General features: G+C 42.8%; 1 protein-coding gene across 13 annotated transcripts in view; it reads right to left on the bottom strand.

Moving 5' to 3' along the window:
* The window catches only part of FAM13C (family with sequence similarity 13 member C), a gene marked incomplete at both ends in the record, with an annotated part of 86,031 nt that overhangs the window by 34,077 nt on the left and 29,076 nt on the right, over positions 1 to 22,878 (bottom strand). For 12 of the 13 annotated variants that reach the window (XM_082222420.1, XM_082222427.1, XM_082222425.1 and 9 more), the window contains 4 exons: positions 6,722 to 6,785; positions 8,073 to 8,194; positions 13,805 to 13,985; positions 16,851 to 16,907. In XM_082222420.1, coding sequence (XP_082078546.1) covers positions 6,722 to 6,785; positions 8,073 to 8,194; positions 13,805 to 13,879 — 261 coding nt within the window. The remainder of the gene's footprint in view (positions 1 to 6,721; positions 6,786 to 8,072; positions 8,195 to 13,804; positions 13,986 to 16,850; positions 16,908 to 22,878) is intronic. The other variant, XM_082222421.1, reaches the window with a different exon arrangement.

Genomic DNA, 22,878 nt, shown 5'->3' with positions numbered 1-22,878 from the left:
CCTTTCGTCTAGCGGGTTTTCCGTCTTGCGAGGCGTTCGTCTTGCTGGGTACCACTGTATATCCATTTCTATGTACACTCCAAAAAATGAAGGGATGCATTTTTTAGTATATTGCTTGGCAGGAGAAGTGCACTGCAAGATTCAGAGGAGTGTGGATGTCAAAGAATGACTGTATTTTTGTTGTCCTATTGTTTTGGGAAATGTGAATTAGGTACGCTCACCTTTAAATGTGAACTGAACTGAATTTGTCACCCATCCCTAGCTTTGACACCTCCTCTCACTCATTCATCACTACCACTCATGGCTTCCAAATGTCTCCTGCTTCCTGAAATGGCTCCACCCATTTTCCCTCACTGCCTCTTATGTCTGGAATGGCCTCCCAGAATGCCTCTGTGTTACCAGCTTTCTTATTTCCTTTAAACCATCCTCAAAACCCACCATTTCAAGGAAGCCTTTGGGTCAACCTCCTACTTCCTGTATCTTTCTGCAACTAAGGTCACATCCACACCATACATGTAAAACACATTTAAGGCACGTGACTTCTGCTGCCCCCCAAAGAATCTTGGGAACTGTAGTCAGTTAAGGGTGCTGGGGATTGCAGCTCTGTGATGAGTAAAATACAGTTCTCAAGATTCTTGGAGCGGGGGACAATGTGCTGTAAATATATAGTGTGCGTGTGACCTAAGCAAAAGGGCATGTAATAGAAAAGACAACATGTTCTTCTCTCATTTGCACAGTGTTGTTTCCATGTGTCTGTTTTAGATAGCAGGCCTCTTTGGAAAGGGAGCTGTCACACCTGTTCATTTGCATATATGGTGCTAAATAAATTAATAATAATATATCTCCCTTCCAGGCTCAAACTGGCCTCACACTGACAATTTCTATGTAGGCTGAATACGGAAGTCTTTGGAAGGACCTCAGAAAGCCAAGTTTAATCAAATGGGTTTTTTTTAATAAAGTCAGCACACAATGAAATACGTAGCAATGAAAGGGCCATTTCTATTACTAGTCACTAGGCTTTTATTAAACACTAGGCTTTACTTTAAACACACACACACACACACACACAGCATCCTTTCAAGGAAAGCAACATTTCAAAAGAAGGAAGGTGGTAGATTCAGAGTCTATTTAGGTGTTGGTTGTTGGGAGTGCAGGGGAGGGGGGAGACATCAAAGAGAACACATCTTTGCCTACTTCTATTTATCCAGAAAGAAATTGCTATGGTTTTTATATGTGATAAACAAGGAAACTGTCAACATCTGTTAAGATGGGAAAAGGAGGGGGAGAAAACACACTGCCATTTCCAGTCAGCCATTTCCTTTGTGCGCAGAACAAACCAACAGCGGTGAAACACAAAGAGACTCGTGTTTTGTTTGTTACAGGCCACTGCTGAACCAGCTATGCAGAAATTGTTTTATTCGGGCATGGCATAAGGGCTATAGCTATTTTTCCTTATTTACTAAAGAAATGTCCCTCTAGCTGATGGGCGATGAAGAACCTGTTTATTGCAAGGACCTCTGGAGGGGCAGTGCATCTCCTCACACAGAACCACCTTATTTTCCCCCAACAGAACTTAATGGGGGGGGCTTTGTAAATTGAACTGATGTCCATCTCCGTAGCCCCGCCCCTTTGCTTTCAAAGTCCCAGCCTGGGTTGTGTCTTTTGGTCACACTGCAACACTGGTAGAGAAACTCCGGCCCTCCAGAGCTCCTGCAACCAATCGGAAGCCGCATCGAACTTTCGGCTTCCAAAAATAGTTTGCAAACCGGAACAGTCACTTCTGGGTTTGCGGTGTTCGGGAGCCAAAACATTCAAGAACTAAGCTGTTTGAAAACCAAGGTATGACTGTATATGCAACTTGGGCTGCAATCCTAACCCCTTTTACCTGAGAGTAAGCTCCTTTGAATTCAGTGGGATTGACTTCTGAGCAGACATGGTTGGGACTGCACCCTTTACTCAGCTATCCAAGCCCCTTGCCAGACCTCCATATATTCCATTTTTGAAACGACCACAGTTTCCAAGCCACCTAACGGCTTGTTGTACACGAACCAACAAACGATGCATAGAGGAGGATGGACACAGCAAAGCACAGCTCCAGGACTTTCCCCCACACAAACACAGCAGTAGCAATTCTGTCATCCGTCAGAGAGCTGAGGGTAACTGACAGGCCCTCCTTGCTCTCGCAAGCGACTGAGTGGATAACAAGACCTTCAGCTTCTGACTTTCGTTGTGACAGATTAGCATAGAGGACGTCAGAGAATGAGGCATTTGTTACTCTCTTGACTGCCAACAAATCCACAGAGATCAACACTGCTTTCAGATGCTCTTTGAGGGTGTGGCTATGTGGGCTGTCAGGATGAGGGCTTACACTTCCAAATTTACCACTACATCCCTGGCCCTACATTCTTGGTGCAACTGTGTGAAGCCACTCATCTGAATTATTTGTGCACTTGGCCTTCAATCTTGGATTGCTATTGATGGCTTAATGAGCTGCACCTTGTCTCCAGTCTAAGCCACTCCACATGATTCTTCTGTCTAGCAGACAGCTCATTTAGACTATAACATTTCTGGACTTCAGCTACTGATCCCGGTAAACAACAGACCAAACGGAAAGGCGGATCCAAATAAAGCAGAGAAATGCTCCGCAGTATACTAAATTGCAAGAGTGGGCTCTTGAAGGCAACTCGTTCACTTAATGCACGTCAGAATATGATTCACAAGCAGAACTGTGGCAGCAATCACGCTCTTTTCAAAGGCATCATTTTGACTTATATTTCATCCAAAACTCTTTGTTCCATTTAAGTGCTTGCAAAGCAATATTGCAAGAGTCTGCGGAACTGGGAGCAGAAGCATCATTGTCAAGGCAGGATGTATTCTGCAATTACACCACCTAAGCACAGGACTTGTGCTGGGTACAGACGCAAGCAGTAAGAAATCATAAGCTTTCACTTCTTTTTTTAAAACGGATGTTTCCGGCCCTTAAGATAGCTTGAAGGTGGGTGGACGCTGCCTGGCAAAACACCAGATGTTAGAGAAGGGAGAAAGAATAAGACTTCTAGCTATTACAAGATGGATTTCAATACTCTTGGATAGTGCTTTGCCCCCATGAAGTATATAAACCAAGCAAGTGTGCTATTTTTTTAAAAGAAGTGTTTCATTAATTCAATTTTGCATTCCATGCTTCTGTGCTCATAACCTAGACTACAACTTTATCCACTACCATTAAGCTACACATATTACAACACATGCATAAAAGTGGAGTGTTTCTGAATTTCCTTACCACCCATTTTGCTGTACCCTTAAAGAAACGTAGGAGATCTATGAATCTGCCCTTTCCCCACAATTTCTAAGGTCGATAACTGAACGTTTGTTTTGCATTTGCCGATTTCTCACAAAATGAAATACATTTTTATTTGGTGCTGAGAAATACCAGCAAGCCCAGAATGCTGCATGTGTTATACAAGTTGCAGAACTATAAAGATTTTCTTGGCACTGAATTTAAGGTACCATGGTGCATGATTTGGATTTTTCTGCTCAAGCTCAATGTCTAGGGTTGGGGAAATACTGTGGTGCCACAGGGACCTCTCCATTTAAAGCAGAGGCTTTTGAGGGTAGAGATGCACCTGCAGTCTATATACGCCAAACTTTTGAGCCCAAAGTTTCTCAAAGTATATCCCTGGTGGTCAACAAGCTCCATTTAGGGGCTCAATGGAAAGGTCGGCAACAGCTAAGGATACTTATACTTGGCCCTGAACTTGATTTATTTTTTATGATGGTGATGATGATGGTCAAAGTCAGACTATCAAACTAGCATTAAGGTCCTGGCCTAGGGCCAGTGATTTTCATAATATGGTGCTAGTGCATTCTACTAATTATTCCTTTTTATAAAATGTACCAGTTAAGGGGCCCCTTCTTTGTAGCATGGCCTGAGAAGGGCACATAATTTTCATTATACATACCTGGTTTGGTGTTAATTATGAACTCAGTGCTGAAGGGGGCGGTGTATTTTATTTTTTCTTATTTGTTGCACTAGAGAGTACCTTTTTAAAATATGAGTTACCTATATGCTTTTTTGAGGGGGGGGACCAAAAGGGGGGGGGTGATGTGTCCTATGAAAAAGAAGTTTGAGAAGTGCTGCTTTGGCCCATAGTGGTCCTGCGCCCACAACTGCATTACAGGCAGGGCAAATCTAGAGCAGGGTTCTGTTGTGCCAGATCACTCCTATTTTATTATGCATGCTTGCCACAATGCTGAATCTAGTGCAAATATGCCTTTAGTCAACCTCCTTCATGATGGTAGTCTTGCCCAGGGCAATAGTAGTACACTGTTATGATCATCAGAGCATAAATTCGCTCAATTATATCCTCTTGGCCTAATCACTGCCTGATCAAGTAGGTTATCATTATATTTTAAAAAGCTTCTCAGATTTACTCTTCAGCAAGACATTTTGATCCTACTGTTTTGCTAGTCACCAGTCTTGATTTTTTTTCATTATAGTTTTGCCTCTTTTGTTCTTCTACGCTCTGCTATTATCAGCACATAACATCTGCACGTCCTCCCCTCAGCTTAACAAGGTCTCTCGTCTACCTTGAGCAATCTTGCCCTTGTACCTTTACAATGCTCTAAGCTTACAAATGCTTCTAGTTTTCAAAGGCATCTCAGTTTTCAGAATACAACCAAACCAGAACCATAAACAAGTAGTGGCAGCTAATTTATCTGCATGCGTGTCACAAGGTGGGTAGCATGGCAACGCATAACTCATGGTTTGTATGGTGCGTAATTTCACAAAAGGAGGCCATCCCAGGACTAATTTTGAACCACACGTAAGTCAAAACAGCACAAGGGAAACCAAGTTACAGGAGTGCAAAGAAGGGCTTGTCCACACCTCTCTTTGACTTGCCACTTTCGCCTGGAGAAACCCATGGTTTACTACTGAATCGGACCCAATAGCAATTGGGTGGTTCCACAGATTGCCATTTGTTCCAATTCAGGAGTAAGGAGTGTGTTTTCCAGGGGGAAGTTGTGGGGCAAACATAAAACTGTTCAGAAAGCATGGGACAAGCAGGAAAACGCTCAGATCCGTATTTCTCGGCACAGGACAAGCGGAAGTATGGACAAGCCCAAAGTTTCTCCCCAATTTCTTCAAGGCAGCAGTGCCACCTTCTTAACTGCTAACCAACTGCCACACTTGCCACTAAGCTTTCTGCTTACTAGCTGAGCTTACAGGGCTGGCTCTCAAGAGTAAGAAGAGCATTCTACTAGCCAATTACTATCCACAGTGACTGCCTGATGAAGAGGCTCTTTTTGACCCTCCCTTTACTGATCAGCCTTTGTAGCTGACAGACATATAAGCAGCACAAAACAAAATAATTTGTACGGACACCAATCACTAGGCTAAAGGAGTAAGCAGCTATGATGCAAATCTCTGGAATGTTCCAATGCATGTAAGAAAAGCAATGCTGTCAATGATGGCCTTTACTCTTGTTATGTACTGAGTTGAATAGGATCCAAACTGCAGCAGTCTGATTGGTCCTAGAACAATAGGATTCAGAATGCAGCAGTCTGATTGGTCCTAGAACAATGCAGCAGTATGATTGGTTGGCAGGAACCACCCAATCCTGCTCCAGATAGAAGTGAATCCACAACCTGATTGGCTTACAGTAGAATTCCGGAATTAGCCAAAAATGTGCAGCCCATTGTGTAAATAATGTATATAAAGCAGATACTGTGAGGGGACTTTCATTCATTCCTCCTCACCACTATGAGCTGAATAAAGAGCATGAAATCACTTTGCGACTCCGAGTATATTTCAACTCTTTACTAAGTACATGTACGTTCAGATCATAATGCAGAGCTCCTGCCTCCTTTCAGGACTACTGCACGTACTCCAGTATTAAGTGTTTTGAAGCAAATGCCTTCAAATAAATTAGGCCGATTCATACATGCAGGCACATCCCTTGCCCTCTTTATAATTTGACTGACAATGAAAGCATGAACCAAGCTCACTGAAATCTGACCATTTGAACCGCTATCTGGGACCCAAACGCCTGGAAGTGTGGCTCTCCCTATACCAGCCTGCTCATGTCCCTGAGTTCTTCAGAGGGTGCTTGGAGATGGCTTGCTACATGGTGATGGAGAAGAGTGTCTTGTTCTCCTGGCTTCCTAGCGCTGCAGGCCACAGCCACCTACCAAGAGGTAAGGGGCAGGTGTGAAGAGCCTGGCACCAGTCACAGGAGTGTTGGACAGGCTCCACCACCACCTGTTGCACCACAACAAGCTGCTCGGGCCTCATCCCTCTCCCTTCTTCCTCTCAGTAAGCAACAGTGGCCTGTGGTGTTGGGTAGCCAGGACAGCAACAGACTGGTACCCACACTGCCCCACCGGTCACTACTGCTTCTCTGTGGAAATAAATAAATAAATAAATAAATAAATAAATAAATAAATAAATGAGATGGGGGGGGGAGAGAGAGAGAGTGCTGCATTATGCCAAGTAAGACTATTTGTCTATCTAGCCCATTATTATCTATAGCTGAAAGCAGCTCTCCAAGATTTCTGGCAAAGGTGCTTCCCATCACTCGTCTCTAACAGATTATCTGTACAGTCATAAAGGGACGCATGGGGGGCATGCAAGTGCAAACCGGCCCTTTGTCTCTTTTAATTCCTTAAATAAATATGCCCACAGCATCCTATAGCAGGCTTTTAAGGTCACTGATAAACTTACCTCACTGAAGTTCTGGAAATGTTCAGTGCCATCCTTTGGTGAAATGAATGCACTCTGATCTGTCCTGCAACATGAAAATTGGGAGGGTAATTGTAGGTGCCACTTGGAGTGCTTTTAAAGGTGGACTGTCCACCTCAAGAACAAGGACTGGGGCAAGATGGAGAGCCGATTCAGCTTACACATGTATCTTTGTGTGTGCTTGCATGTGTCACAAAGCCACACACTACAGGAGGAGAACCCACTGTGGCACTGTTAAGAATGCCACCTAGTTTTCCTTTTTTCTAAGGCCCAAACTAGACATGAACCACACAATGATGGCAATTAAGCGAGTGACTTTTTAGCATAAAAAGCATGCAGAGAGCTCCGTGTGGCATTCCCAATCCAGATCAGACCCCTGCTGCCTGCTTGTAAGCACTGAGTGGAAAGTTTCCACTGACACCATTAGGAGGATTTCCCCACATTTCAAATAGCAGTTGTGGGGCCCTTGATCTAGACTGGTACCGTAGCAAATGGATAAACCACCTTAATCTTCCTGTGCCAGGGCCCCAACCCAGATAGTTGGTCTTTTGGTGCACTAGTTAGACTAAGAAAGAAAAAAGAAAGATTCACACAACTGGTACTTGTGTGAATGGCATAGAGACTGGTTTGAACTTTAGAATGTCTTGAAAAATTTGAAACTCGATCCAATTTGTCTTTGAAATAGTTATCAATTTTGACAAGGTGGTGGAATTATAAGATTGTTATCCAAATAAGTGTGAGATTAATTCCCACTTGAGCAAAAGCAGTTGTTTGTCATGGTTAGTAAGAATACAAAGAACTGAGCAAAAATAACACATTTGTTTTTATTAGGAAACTGAGCAAAAAATAACACATTTGTTTTCATTAGCGAAGTGCCTATCAGTTGCACAGACTGTGCTTACTTTTACCACAGAAGTAAGTGCTTTCAATTAGCTTCTATGAGAGAAAATAATGAAGCATAATTTCCAAGGTTGCTGAATTCAGGTTTTCTAAACAAAGAACTTGGGTTACCTTAGCATAGAATTTCATCTTTCAGCTGTGTTTTTTCTTTTTCCAAAACCTTGTTTCTGATGGGAGCAGACCTGCAAAATTTATGATCCAGCAGCCATGTATGGGTTAGCCCACAGGGGGCTCAATAAATCGGTTTCTGCTGCCTGTCTGAGACTGGAAAAAAGTGTTAGGCACCCAGGGGAGCACCAACTATGGCTGGCTGGCTATGTCTGACTGAGTGGATAACAAGTTATGCCAGCTTGCAAACAGAGAAGTGCAGGTGTCCGCCCTGATTTAGAGTTAAACAGAAGTGAACAAGATTTGTTTACTTGGAAGAGAATACCTGGGTTGAAACTTGATGACGGTTTCCTGGTATCTGAATGCCACGTTCTCGGTGTAATCATTAGCCGGCGTTCCCGTTTTCCTCTGACAGTCGGAGAGCCACGGCAATGCATTTCCCATCTCCTGCAATAAGCAAACAAATCGACAAATGCAACCCACTCAAGTAAACAGTGGCCGGACTGGTGTCAGCTGTCTATTTTGGGAGGGGGGAGGGGGGAATGTAAGTGTGTAATCAAAGCTCATCTGGAGAAGGGGAGGAGAAATGAGGGGCCCAAGAAGGGACTGTACTAAAAGTTGTCTCGATGCAATGGCAGCAACCTGATGCAAAGATTGTAATGAGGACAGGTGGGGTGGGGAGGAGTCCCCAAGACACATCTGCATGCAGTATCAGTGCTATTATTGTAACTCTCTGTCACTTTCTCATTTTAAAAGAGATTTTGTGTGAAGCCACCCAGCTTCTGTTTCAGGCTACCTATATTGCAATGAATTGTTGTTGCTTTTTTTAACACTCTTTATCTTGAAGGTGTCCTTCCCACATTGGCTCATCTGCTACAGAACCCCCGTTATATGTGTGAAAATATACATGAGAGGGTGCTGGCCGCACCTGTTGGACCTCACTGTTGCTCCATAGGAGGTGAGCATACTTTAGATCAGAAACACCCCATCATTACCCTATATAGTTGCGCCCTGAAAGGGAAGGAGGACCAAAGAGGACAAGGGAATTTCTGAAAAGCTTGCCCACCATTACAGAGTTTCCAGCTCAGGAACTATCAGCTTTCCAATGAACCTCTAAGTTCCTCGGCGCAGTTTGAAAACCGGTTTTGTGGTGCACCAAGTGTTTCTGGTGGTAGGGTTAAAGTTTCTGTCCATAATGGGGTTGTTTTAATGCCATAGAGAAGCAAGGGCAGGCAGGAGATTGCCCAGCTGCCATTGGCTGGCCTATAGCTCAGCTGGTGACTGAAGAAGCAGGAGCTTAAGGGGAAGAGAACAGCAAGGGACACAAGCAGCCTAGGAAGAAGAGCTGGAAAGGGGAATCCAGAGTTTGTCAACATAACTCCAAAGTTGAAGCCCGAAGGAGACTGAGACTTTTATGTTCAATGTGTTCAATTAGGTTAAATATCAGCACTTTTTGAGTCAGGGTCAAAATTTCCTGCTCAATACTAATTCTCAATGAGGTGATTAAAAACCCATGTCTGGGCTGCAGCATTTCACAATGCTGGTAACCAAATGGTTTCTTGCTCTCTTGCTGTCCCACACACACACTTTTTTATACAGAGATAATCAGCTCCCAAGAAAACAGGCAGCTCTGGCCTCACCCTGTATGCTAGATTTCTATGTGCAGGGATTATTGTTGTTGTTTTTATGATTGCTGTTGTTGTTATCTATTGTTATTATTAACCATGGTTATTTCGTTAATATCAACTATTCTAATTGTTTGCTTGCTTGCTAGCTTGTTTATTATTATCGGAGCATATGATCATGTGAGCCCCACTTCTATTCCATACCCTCCAACATTTCTCCAATGGAAAAAAAAAGGCGTCCTAAGGAAAAGCAGGACATTCTGGGATAACAGCAGAAACTGGGTCTGCTTCTGTAAATCCAGGACCGTCCCTGGAAAATGGGGACACTTTGAGGGTCTGCCAGTCTGAAGTGATATATATACCTGTACCACTGTTGGTGATAACGAAGCCTCTGACTTTCTGAGGCAACACACAAAGGAGACAGTCTCATGGCAAGGCCTCTTAGCAACACACTGTCAGAAAGCAACATTATTTTGTGGATCTTACAAACACACACCCACGAGGTTTGGAGAAACCATAGATCACAGCAGTTTTCTTTCCTTCACAAGCCAGGATTTGTCTGATCAGAGACCAGATCTTAACGCTCGATTGCTTCCCACTGCGTATTTTTCTTTTAATTCAGGAGAACATATTTTATTGTTGTAGACAGGAAATTAGCTAGAGATAGCTGTTGTGCTTAGAGGCTGGGAGCCAGTACAGCCCAATACATTAGTCTAACTGTAAGGATTAAGAAAGGAGACCTCCCAAGGCTCTATTTCTGGAGGGACATCGTCGTCCCCACCCCAGCCGTTCATATGACATGTGATCATTTCTCAGGGACTCCTGCATCTCAGGCCTACCACACTATGCAACTGCTGCTATGTATTTACATATTTAAATGGTCCTTCACATGATCAGTTTCCATGGTGTTCTACACAGCAGCCACAGACAAGTCCCTGCCCTGAGGTGCTTACACTACAAATTGCCAAATTCACTGACCCAGACAAAATAAATCGTGAAGCACATCAAAGTTGCAACGATCTTTGTTCCCGAGCTCACATTCACATCAAATCAATTGTATTCCAGCCTGCAACGGTTCCCACTTAAAAGGGTTTAACGCTGCATGCCAGATAGCATGCCCTTGAAATAAAGAGGTGAGCGCTTGGCTTTCACCCCTCCGTCCATAGCTGATCTTTTATTTGTCAGGCTGAAAGTGTTAATCAATATTACTAATCAATGGAATTGCTTGGGTAACGTGCAAGCTGCAGATCAACCATGACTCCCAGGGACATGCTAGCATAGCTGCTTCATGGGGTTTTATGCATCCCTTAATTCCAGTATTAGAAAATTCTATAGTCAAAGTCCAAGGCTGAAGGAAATCAGACGCACTGATTGACACAAAAACACAGATTTCCCCAATCCAGATGTTATCTTATGCACACACGCTGCATTCATCCAATAAATAATGGAGCGGAGTGACTGGGAGTAGACTTTATTATTTTATATAGTTATGGTCCCGATATAGCTGTTTGCGTCATATATATCTCATAATAATCTCAATTTGGTAGAATGCAATACACTGAGTACAGATACAGATTTTGATCCAACTGCCTTGGCTATCAATTAGTTTTTGGGCCCAGTTCAAAGTGCTGGTTTTGACTTATAAATAATACTAATTATTATAAAGCCTTAAATGGCTCAGGACCACAATACCTCAAGCACCAATGCTCTCCGTATGAACCTACTTGGAACCTGAGATCATAATCTGAAGCCCTTCTTCATGTGCCTTTCAGACTTTCTAAACCTCCTTACAGTGAGGTTACCTGTCCTTTCCTTAATCCTCTGACTTACAGAGCTATCCCTTACACGTCTACTCAAAGTAAGTCTCACTGAGCTCGGGGGGGGGCCTTGCCCCCAAGTAAGTGGGAATAGGACTGCAGCCTCACATGATTAAAAACATATCCTAAATGTTGAGTTGTTCAGGGTTGGAAGCCACCAGCCACCTAAATTAAATCAAACTATGTATATTCTTTCAAACAGAGGTTCTTAGTATCTTCACCTTTGAAGATCTGTACTTTCTTAGCGCTCCATCCTAACAATTAGGACAAAAATTAACAAATTCTGTTTTGCTCTCCTTTTTAAACCAAGGAGTTTAGTATCATTTTAGAAGTTCATCTCTGTGCCAATTAAGGATCTAAGAGTGAATAATTTCGCTATCCATATTTATATCCATGCATATGATACATGTGCAATTGGAGGACGATATGCATTGCCTTCTAACACCTCAGTTTCATCCTACAAATTCCACGGTTGCTTTTCATCCAGCAGACTTCAAATAGAAATACTGTAGTCTTAAGTGAATCCATGCAGACATAGGGTTTTTTAAGAGCACATCTCGCACATGATAAAGGGCTTGCCCTTATACTTCCATGGAAGAGGAAGCTCTATTGGCCCAAGAGGGATCTGAGAACAAAAGGAGCCTGCACACAAAGGAGATCCATCTGAAGTGAGAGTCTGTACAAAGGAAACTGATCAAGCTAATAGAAGATTTTGCTGGTTTTGATTAGCTACTAATTCATTGGCTTGTTTTTATCTGCTCTGGTTTTGTTAGAATATATTTTACCATGCTTGTTTTCTTTGGGTCTGTTTCATTTTTGCTAGCCACCCTGGACACTTTTTGCTTGTGGAAATGCGATATATAAATTAAATTAATAAATTAAAAACATGTTTGATTGCTATTGCAGATCAACCGTAATAGGCTGTGTGTACTCTGTGCTGGAGTAATCCTATCTCAGTTCCATGAAAATATATTGTAGCATTTGCCATTAGCGAATATACTAATCTGAACCATTAAAAAAATACCAAGATGGAACATCAACTCTGGTGAAGAGCTGGTTTTCAATATAGTACTGTGACAAAATATTGTGAAGGTACAATGCATTTAAGAACATAAGAAAAGCCCCGTTTGATCAGATAAAAGGTTAATGTCTTCCAACATCCTATTCTCCCAATGGCCAAGCCTATAAGAAACCCACAAAGTACAACAGCACTCTCCACACTTGAGCTGCATAGCAAACTAGATGCAGAACACACACATGCCAATTGCCAAACCTCCCAGACCATGAAGGACTAAAGAAAAACCCCCGATTCACAATTCTAGCTCTACCAGCTTGAGACATCTTAAGGCCTTGCCAGCAACCCCACCAGCTCAGGGCTTCATCCGATCCCATCGCTCCCTAGTCATATGTAGGAGTAATCCTAGCTTGACATAAAGGTCCCATAAATGGGTACAAACAATTCACACACACACACACACACACACACACCAAAAAAGTTGGCACCCAGTGCATCCACCAAAGGGCCACCATCCTGACTTGAATGCTTCGCACTGCTAGTAAAAGCCCAGGACAATTTATTGTCTTTGAACTGACCTTGCACTGCCCTTCCTTGGAGTTGGTCTTAATGATAGTGGAAATATTACGCACCTCAATCCAACTCGTGTTACTTGAAAATATCATTGAGTTCCATGAGAGTTACTCCCTGGTAGGTGTGCACGGGATTACCCAATCACACAGATTGGGGGGAGATGGGGCTCAATATCCCTGGGGAAGACAGGAGCAAAATCTGGGTATCTGCAGGATTGGGCCACAGACAATTAGGTGGTTGGGGAAAAACATCTAACTAAGGATCAAGGGTGGCCAAGGGACAGTTCCAGGCAGCCTTTAGTAAGCCTTTAGTAAGCGAAGTCAGAGCAGATGAGGGACAGCAGAGTCTGAAACAGGGCAGCCATTTGCATTACCAAAAAAAAAAGAGGACCAAGGAGACAGCTTATTTGCATCTAATTTGTGTGCATGCTAATTTGCCTGTGTGCATGCAAATTTAGAAATAAATAATATAATTTCAATGTGGGGGGTGCCTGCTGCCTGTGTGCCTGCTCAGTCTGATATCCAAGCATTAAATTTCGAAAAGCAACTTTTCCAAGCTGGACTTGGGTAAGACTTTGAACTTTCCCTTTCACCTGGCCTTCAGGTGGACAACTGTCCTCTATAAAGTAGGACACATGTCCACCGTAGATGCACATCGCCCAATCTATGGCACAGACAAACCTGCTTAGAGGATTCAACTCAGTACATAACAAAGGGGAAATACTATAGGGAGACAGGAAAGGGCTGTGACCAATCACACAGCTGGGAAGCCTAGAGCTACATGGGCTGGGCTGGGCTGGGCTATTTTGTTGCACGTTCTGTAGAGGTGCAGCGACTCCAGTCTATCTCCCAGATGACCTGTGGGTTGAGCTGAAATGTGGCTGGTGGCCCTATCGCTTACGTACACGACCCTGATAACCAGTGGAAGCCAGTTGCCCAAATGATTAAAAATGCCGCCACTTTGCATTTAAACGGCATTTCTTCTATCGTCATACAGTTATAGCGCAAATAGGAGAGCTTATTATTACCTGACTTTCTTCACGGTTTTTCCCATTTTCTGGTTTTGAAATGGATGTGGGCTTTCTGGATTTTAAGTTCCCCATTCCAACCCTCAATGTGCCATCACAGGGTGTCTGGGTATCTTGGAACACTGCCTGGTTTTCCTCTAAGACTATAGCTTTGTCTGGGTGGTTTTCCTTGTTTTCATCTCTAGAAGAAAATAAAAGCAAATTTTAAAAGGCACCGTGACGGGTGAGCAAGAAATGTAATGCTCAAGACATCATGCTCACAATTTATTTTTAGATTACTTTTGTTTAGATCCCCCGCTTCCCCCCCTTTTCTCCTATTTAATTAACATTCCAGGGCAGAGCTACGTACAAATGTAACATTTTTAAAACTACAAAAAATATTGCTGAAAAGTGAGATGGTTGCGTTTGCTTAATCAGGCCATACTTTAGGCCTCTAATACTTTAGAAGCTGCTTTATACCAGGTCGTTCCTATGCTGGGATAGCTCAGTTGGTAAAGCCTAAAACTCTTAATCTCAGAGTCGTGGATTCGAGCCCCACATCGGGCAAAATATTCCTGCATTGCAGGGGGTTGGACTAGATGACCCGCATGGTCCCTTCCGACTCTACAATTCTATGTTTCTTTATTAGGTCTGACAGCTCGTGCATGTGGTCCAGTACTACCGTCTGTCTAACGTAATTGGCAACAGCTTTCCAGGGTCTCAGGCAGTTGCTGTTGGAGCCTTTTAGCTGGAGATGCTAGGAACTGAATCTGTGGCCTTTGCATTTCAAGCATATACTTCAGCTGTGCTGCTTTTAACTTAAAGGTAAAGGTACCCCTGACTGTTAGGTCCAGTTGCAGACGACTCTAGGGTTGCGCGCTCATCTTGCTCTAGCTGGCATTTGTCCACAGACAGCTTCCAGGTCATGTGGCCAGCATGACTAAGCCGCTTCTGGTGAACCAGAGCAGCGCATAAAAACGCTGTTTACCTTCCCACCGGAGTAGTACCTATCTATCTACTTGCACTTTGATGTGCTTTCGAACTGCTAGGTTGGCAGGAGCAGGGACCAAGCAATGGGAGCTCACCCCGTTGCGGGGATTCAAGCTGCCGACCTTCTGATCGGCAAGCCCTAGGCTCTGTGGTTTAGACCACAGCGCCACCTGCTTTTAACTTAGGTAAAGGTAAAGGGACCCCTGACCATTAGATCCAGGCGTGACTGACTCTGGGGTTGCGGCGCTCATCTCGCTTTATTGGCCGAGGGAGCTGGCGTACAGCTTCCAGGTCATGTGGCCAGCATGACTAAGCCGCTTCTGGCAAACCAGAGCAGCGCACGGAAATGCCATTTACCTTCCCACCAGAGTGGTACCTATTTATCTCCTTGCACTTTGACATGCTTTCGAACTGCTAGGTTGGCAGGAGCTGGGACCGAGCAACGGGAGCTCACCCCGTCGCGGAGATTCAAACCACCGACCTTCTGATTGGCAAGTCCTAGGCTCTGTGGTTTAACCCACAGCGCCACCCGCGTCCCTTCTGCTTTTAACTTAGGGGTGAGCAAATTGGACTTTTCCCTTCCTTTTTTGTGGAGGGGCAATCTGTCCAGAGCCACATGTGAACTGTGCGTGAGGTCATCCTTTTCTCTCACTGGCTTTCTGCCAACCCCTTCTCTCTCCATCTCCCCTCCTCACTTAGCAGGCTACTGGGGAAAAATGTCTGAACTGACAGTGGTGGACTTTGGACACTCTCAAATTTCTGTGGCATCCTGTGTGACACTAAACTTTGCCCCACCCCACCCCCACTTCTCACGTTCAATTATATGGCATTGTTGTGGCTCCCAGTGTAACCGCACTGGCCATGCTACCCTAAAACCGCCTCTGGAACTGATCACAAAGAGAGGACTTTAGAAACGAAGCTGGGGGTTGCAAATAGTTAGAGTAATGGCCACACACGGTTCTAGGGCCTTGGGCTGTTAACCACAGCACACTACACATGTAGCGTGTCCCACCAAATACGTGATAAATCTCTTGGTTTTGTCATCTGCCTGAGACTACAAAAGAAGAGGTTTTCTCAAGACCTAGCAGGCCCCAAGACTTTACCAGCTTTTGCTTAATGGGAGATAAACTGTACAGATATTTGCAAAACTTATATACCACTACTAGTGCTTTTTTCTGGGGGGATACAGAGGAACGCACACCCCTAAACATTTTGTGAATCTCTGTACTTTTTTCCATTTGGTGTATTTATTTTTCCCGATTTGAACTATAAAATGGTGATTATCTTGAGTCAAAATGAGAGTACCCCTAAACATTTTGGGGTTTTTTTTGAGGGGAAAGCACAGACCACTACTATTACAGAAGACTCACGTCGTCTTGCATGTGGCCTTTAAGCAGTCTCCCATCCCAGCAACTGACCAGGATAAGACCGTCTCAGCATTAACAGTTTAACATCATGTGTCCTTGAGCCATTTTCAGGGAAATACTGGATAATTCCAAAAGAACTTCCTGTAATAATTTGTGAACCTGGCAAGCATAGCCTGTCCTCACAAATACCTTTCTCTCGCATCTAATTCTACTTTCATACAAAACATCTGAACGTAATATTGTTTCTCTCTCTTTTCGACCCAGTATTCTCTGATAACTCCCAAGGTAATGACCCTTCATTTGCAGAGGTTTTTACTAAAGATATATGAAACTAAACTCAGAGATTTCACAGGTTCTAGGCAAAGTTTTATTCTAGGCAAAATTCCTCAGGGTATTTTTGGCCCAAGCTAAAATCTGAAAATTTGCCTCACATTGTGCAGCATTTAGTGGATAATAATGGGCTGAGGTAAGGGGGTACTGAACCCAGTATTTATCATAAAGTTTATCACCATTGTTGCCCTAAATTTATAGAATTGTGTTTAGGCCTCTGTTTAAGTCTCCGGTCAGCTATGGAGTTGCTGTCTGGTAACAATTAATGCTTTGTTTGCAATTCCTAAGAAAGTGGTTCTTGAAAAATCCCTAAGATAAATTTAAAAAGAGATCTGCTTGCTGCATTTTATTTCCTTTTATAAAACACAATAGCAAGATACCTGTGGAGGGAACTGGCTGTTTGGTCTTCATGTACAGACTCTGTATCCTCGCCACACCTTGAAAATGGATATAAAATAATTATTGGATTTCTTCTACTTGGGTCTTTTTCAAGTAGCTAATATGTTCATTCTTAGGTCATAATCAATCAGTCTTTATTGCAGTCACAAGACCAGACAGGTTAGGTCACAAACGCTGTGCTGATAAATACAGATGCTCATTTTCATACGCTCTAAATAAAGCCTGTATAAAACAATCACACCAATTCTATCCTGTGCCTGCACTCCTTACCCATAGGAGGACTGTAAGAAGATCCAGACCTAATCCTATGCCTCTCAGGAGTTTCTCTTGGGAGGGAATTACTTCAGCTTTGTGCTGTACAAACCCACTGCTATTGTGAAATTTCCATCCACCCTAGCAAGCATGGCCAATGGCTAGGGATAATGGGAGCTGTCATTCAGCAACAACTGGAGACCCAAAGGTTCCTCACATCTGGTCTATGGAGTTTGGGGTTGTCCCAGTCCTATAGGAACTTTTCATGTGGAAACCCAAAAGAAAATAATGGCAAACGCGCAAGAACACAAAAATGCATAAATAATTTTCACTTCAGCATTCTCATGCCTGCCTAGTAGACATTTCCACTGAGTTAGAAGCAATGGCAGCCGCCATCACCCCCAAGCCCAAATATTTAAGGGCCAGATGCGATTAGTCAGTCATAATGGGAAGTTGCTCTGCACGTTATCAAACACTTTATTATTGTAATCCTGGCCTTCTGGAAGTCCCATTTATATTCAAACAGGAAAAGGCCACACTGGATGCCCCAGCAAATTTTTCTGATTCAAAAAACGGCATTAAGAATGTTTAATACCAATAAGGAATACTTCCAGTGTGGTTTTCAATGAACTGAAAATAAAGCAGACTGAGAGAGCTTTCGGAACTACTTCAATTTAAAAACCTGACAGTTAGAAAGGTCTCCGAAACTAAACATCCCCAGAATCCTATGGGAGAAATACAAGATAAATATTTAACACGAGCAACAGTGCCGGCAAAATAAGGACATTCCTTTGTGCAGTTCTAGTAGAAGGAGGCAGTAAAGCATATCGAAGGTTTCCGTGGCTATCAGTTTAAATCAACCTGTCTCCGCTGGATTGCCAAGTCTGCACAAATGCTGCACTCACTCTCTCTCTTGCCTTTATATTTCACAATTATTTTGTGTTTATATTTCCAGTTTGCTGTCAGTGGAGCAGGGCCTATTCCTGATTTGAGAAACAGTCTGCAATGTGGTTGACCTCCTCCACTATTTACAGCATCTGCCTTCTTTGGTGCAATGGTAGTATATATACTCTGCAACCATTCTTTGTTGAAAAGAGCTTGATATACCCAACTCTCCGTCTCTCTCCAGAAGTTGCTAGTGTTAGCTGTTGATGAGGAGATACTCACTCAACCTCATATCACCCCAAAACTATTCTGCCTCCCCCCTCCCTTTTTTGTTATTGGAACGTTTATTTAGGATACATTAACACCGTATGGAGTCGTGGAATGCCCAACAAATAAATAACAGAATAATTACGTGTTTTTTGGGGGGGGTTATGTTTTTTTACAGGGGAAGCAACAGAGGGCAGAAGGGCACATGGTAGAAATTATAAAAATATGCGTAGCATGGAAAAAGTGTCTCATAAGAAAAGAACCCAGGAACATCCTATTAAACTGATTAGCAGGAGATCTGGGACAGATAAAAAGAGGTATACCTTTACACAGAACATAATTAATTTATGCAATTTGCTGTCGCACCAGACCTGGTGGCAGCCAGAAGCTTAGATGGCATTAAAATGGGGATTAGACAAATTCATTGACAATAAATCTCTAAATGGTTGCCAGTCATTCGGGGGGGGGGCACATAGAACCACAAGGTTCGGTGCCAGCACACCCACTAGGGAACAACAGCGGTAGTAGGCTATTTCCTTAATGCACAGCTGGCGGGCTTCCCCAGGGCACTAGTTGGCCACTGTGAGAAAGAGGATGTTGGGCTAGATAGAGCCTTTGCGCTGGTCTGTTTGGGCTCTCCTTATGTTCTTACATGATCCAGGACATCCTTTTATTACTAGAAATTACATGAGGCGTATTCCAAAATTCCAGGTGTTTTCTACCTGGAAAATGAAATGCAGCAAATTCGTGGCCCAAGACTCACCACTGGTAGACAATTTTGTTATCTAACCATCAACACTAAGGACATGACGTTTGGTTCATATAGTAGAAAGCAAGCAAAACCACATCTCAGTGTGGGCTGTGAGACTTTTCGTTTGTTTGAATTAGAATTGGAAACATATTTGAGGCCGCCTCCATTCAATTCCCCTCCCTGTGCTTCTCTGTGTCCTCACCGCCAACCTCATCCAATAGTCAGTCTGTATTTTGGTGGCACTGAGCATGCTCAGTCTTCATGGGACTAGTTGGAAGGACGAATTCAAAAAATTTGGTTGTACTTTGGCAAACTTCAAGGCTATCTGTGGTGGTGGTGGCTGCTTTGGCTGCTTAAAAAGGTAAAGGGACCCCTGACCATTAGGTCCAGTCGTAACCAACTCTGGCGTTGCGGTGCTCATCTCACTTTATTGGCCGAGGGAGCCAGCCTACAGCTTCCGGGTCATGTGGACAGCATGACTAAGCCGCTTCTGGTGAACCAGAGCAGCGCACGGAAATGCCGTTTACCTTCCCGCCGGAGCAGTACCTATTTATCTACTTTGACGTGCTTTTGAACTGCTAGGTTGGCAGGAGCAGGGACCGAGCAATGGGGGCTCACCCGTCGTGGGGATTCGAACTGCCGACATTCTGATCGGCAAGTCCTAGGCTCTGTGGTTTAACCCACAGCGCCACCCGCATCCCTTTGGCTGCTTAAGTGATCTTCAAATCACAAAACAGCTCAGCCGTAGTCAGAAATATGTATTTAGAAACCAAGATAGCTCAGTCAGTAGATCATGAGACTCTTAATCTCAGCGTCGTGGGTTCGAGCCCCATGTTGGGCTCAATTCTATTGATTTAAGACTGCAGCATGCACAATACAATTCTATGATTTAAAATTGCAGAATACAAACCATGTGAACTACTGTGTGTGAATCACATGTAAGCCAAACTGATAGAAATTAGCCAGTTTGATCCAAAAATTTGAAAAAACCACAAAAATATGAACCAACCACCCGGAGTCAATTTTTTAAAAAATGTTGCTGAGTAAAAAGTCCTCCCTCGGGCCTTGCCATTATGCAGACTAGTAATTAATTTTCTGCTTTCTTCTTCCAGTACCGGAGCTCAGATTGCATTATGAGGTAGATCGATAGAAATATTATCATTCGCTACACATGCATATATCCTTTTGGTCACAGCAGCTGTTGGGCTGGGGCTTGGTGTATAGCAATGCAAGCTTTCTGTCCCTATGGAAATGTAGCTTTTTCTCACAGAGACTAAAATGGTCTGGTTCTGACAGACCCACTGCTGGTTCCACTCCTTGAGGAACATAGATTTATACTTAAAGATAGATCAGTTTTTACTCAATATGTCTGCACATGCCCAGTTTACTGTTGTATATCTGTGTTGGCAGCCAAACAATGCTTAAGGCGGTGACTACAGCTTGTAGCTCCCTTGGCACCACTTGGGCTCTTAACGCCGAATCTGAGCAACATTTCAAACAGGGATTCAAATACAGAGTGTTCCCCCTCTGCGCTTGCCCCTTCCTCCTCTCACTGAAGCCTTACACCAGGGGAGGAAATATCAGTTGCTCTGGGAGCAAAGTGGATCATCAGGTATCGCCAACAAGAGGCAGCACTCTTGTTATTCTGCCCATGAGAAGATCACTAAAAACAACCTCCCTAATTAGCTCTCTACCACAGCTCTAACATTTTTTTTTTTTTTTTTGATTTATTGAAAAACTTTATTGCAATCAGGTATACTTTCTCATACAAAAGTGATTGTATCGTAAAAAAAAAAATACAATACAAATAACACATTAAAACACATGCTTCTAAAAAAGAGGAATAACAAAAAAAAAAAAGTAGAGAAAGAAAAAGAAAAAAGAAAAAAAAAAAACCAAACATCACAAAGTAAACCACTTTCAATCATTCCCTTACATACAGTTGACTTCCATTAACCTCAGCTTTGGATTAAATATTCTACATTTATCATCTGCAGTTATTTTCATTTATCTTTATATGTCGAGGGAGTTAAGCATCATCTACTGTTAAGTTATTAATTCTCAAATTAATCTCAAGGTAGCTTATGAATTTAGACCATTCTTCTATCTTTTTTATCGGTTTATCTCGCCTAATATATTGTGTAAGTCTCGCCAATTCCAGGTATTGATATACTTTCTCCTGCCATTCTCTCATTGTAGGTATTTCTGGAGATTTCCAATTCTTTGCTATTAGAATTCTCGCAGCGGTGGTGGCGTATTGGAAGAAAGTCTGATCTGTCTTTTTTATCTCTTCTCCTATCATCCCTAGGAGGAACGCTTCAGGCTTCTTGGGAAAGTTATACTTCAAAATTTTCTTTAACTCCTCATAAACTTGACCCCAGAAACCCTTCACTTCCTCACAGGTCCACCAGATATGGAGGAAAGTCCCCACCTTATCTTTACATCTCCAGCAGGTATTATCTGCTGTTCTATACATTCTCCCTAGTCTTGCTGGGGTCAGATACCAGCGGTACATCATCTTATACATATTCTCACGTAAGTCAGCACATACGGTAAATCTCATCCCTTTTTTCCATAATATTTGCCATTTGTCATATCCTATCTCATATCCTAGATCTTTGTTCCATTTAATCATTACTTCTTTAATTAACACTTCTTTATTTTCACTTTCCAGCAATTGCCTATACATCTTAGACAGTAATTTACTATTACTCTCCATAATCTCGGTTTGGTATCTTGATTTATTTTCTCCCATACCTATTCTCTTATGTTCCCTCCATATTGCACTAACTTGGTGAAGGTGGAACCAATCCTTAATCTTCTCTTTCAATTCATCCTGTGTTCTTAATTTCCACCCTTCTTCTGTTTTAATTAATAGATCCTCATAAGTCCATCTTTTACCGGTCATATTTAATTTCTTTATTTTAATGATATCCACGGGTGAAAGCCACCAGGGAGTATTTTGTTCAATCACATTTTTCTTCCTGTTCCAAACTTCTATGAGTGATCCCCTAATTATATGGTTAGTAAATCCTCTATGGACCTTGTCCTTTCCCTGCCAAAGGTAGGCATGCCACCCAAATCTTAAATCAAACCCTTCCAGGTCTAATAGATCAGTATCTTTCAGGGAGGCCCAGTCCTTTATCCATAGTAGGCATGCCGCCTCATAATAGAGCCTTAGGTTCGGTACGCCAAAACCCCCTCTTTCCCTAGCATCCATCAAATATTTAAGTTTCACCCTGGGTTTCTTCTCTTGCCAAATGTATTTGGTCAGGGTCTTTTGCCAATTTTTAAAGCAGGTGGTGCCTTTTATGACTGGCAAGTTCTGGAACAGGAATAGCAATCTCGGGAGGATACACATCTTAATCGATTCCATCCTCCCGGTCCAAGATAGATTCAATCTACGCCAGATGTTCATATCTTTCTTAATTTCCTTCCATAATTTATTGTAATTATCCTCAACCAAATTAATATTCTTTGGGGACAACCAAATTCCCAGATATTTCACCTTATTTACTACTTTAATATTCACCTGTTGTTCTAACTGTGTTCTTTCTTGTGCGGTAAGGTTCTTTGTTAGTATTTTAGTTTTCCCCCTATTTAGCTTGAATCCGGATAATTTGCCATACTCTTCCAAAAGTTCTATCGCCTTACTGGTGGTTTCAGATGGGTTCTCGAGGAAAAAGACTAGGTCATCTGCGTAAGCTTTTAATTTGTACTCTTTCTCTCCAATTCTTATACCCTTAATGCTCGGGGTCGTTCTTATTTTATTTGCGACTGTTTCTAACACCAAAATAAACAATAAGGGTGACAAAGGGCAGCCCTGCCTTGTACCTTTCATAATCGGAAAATAC

Source organism: Podarcis vaucheri (assembly GCF_965113315.1).
Source record: "Podarcis vaucheri genome assembly, chromosome: 5".
Lineage (NCBI taxonomy): Eukaryota > Metazoa > Chordata > Lepidosauria > Squamata > Lacertidae > Podarcis > Podarcis vaucheri.
The sequence above is the reverse complement of the archived record's forward strand: the minus strand, read 5'-3'. Positions and strand labels throughout refer to the sequence as shown.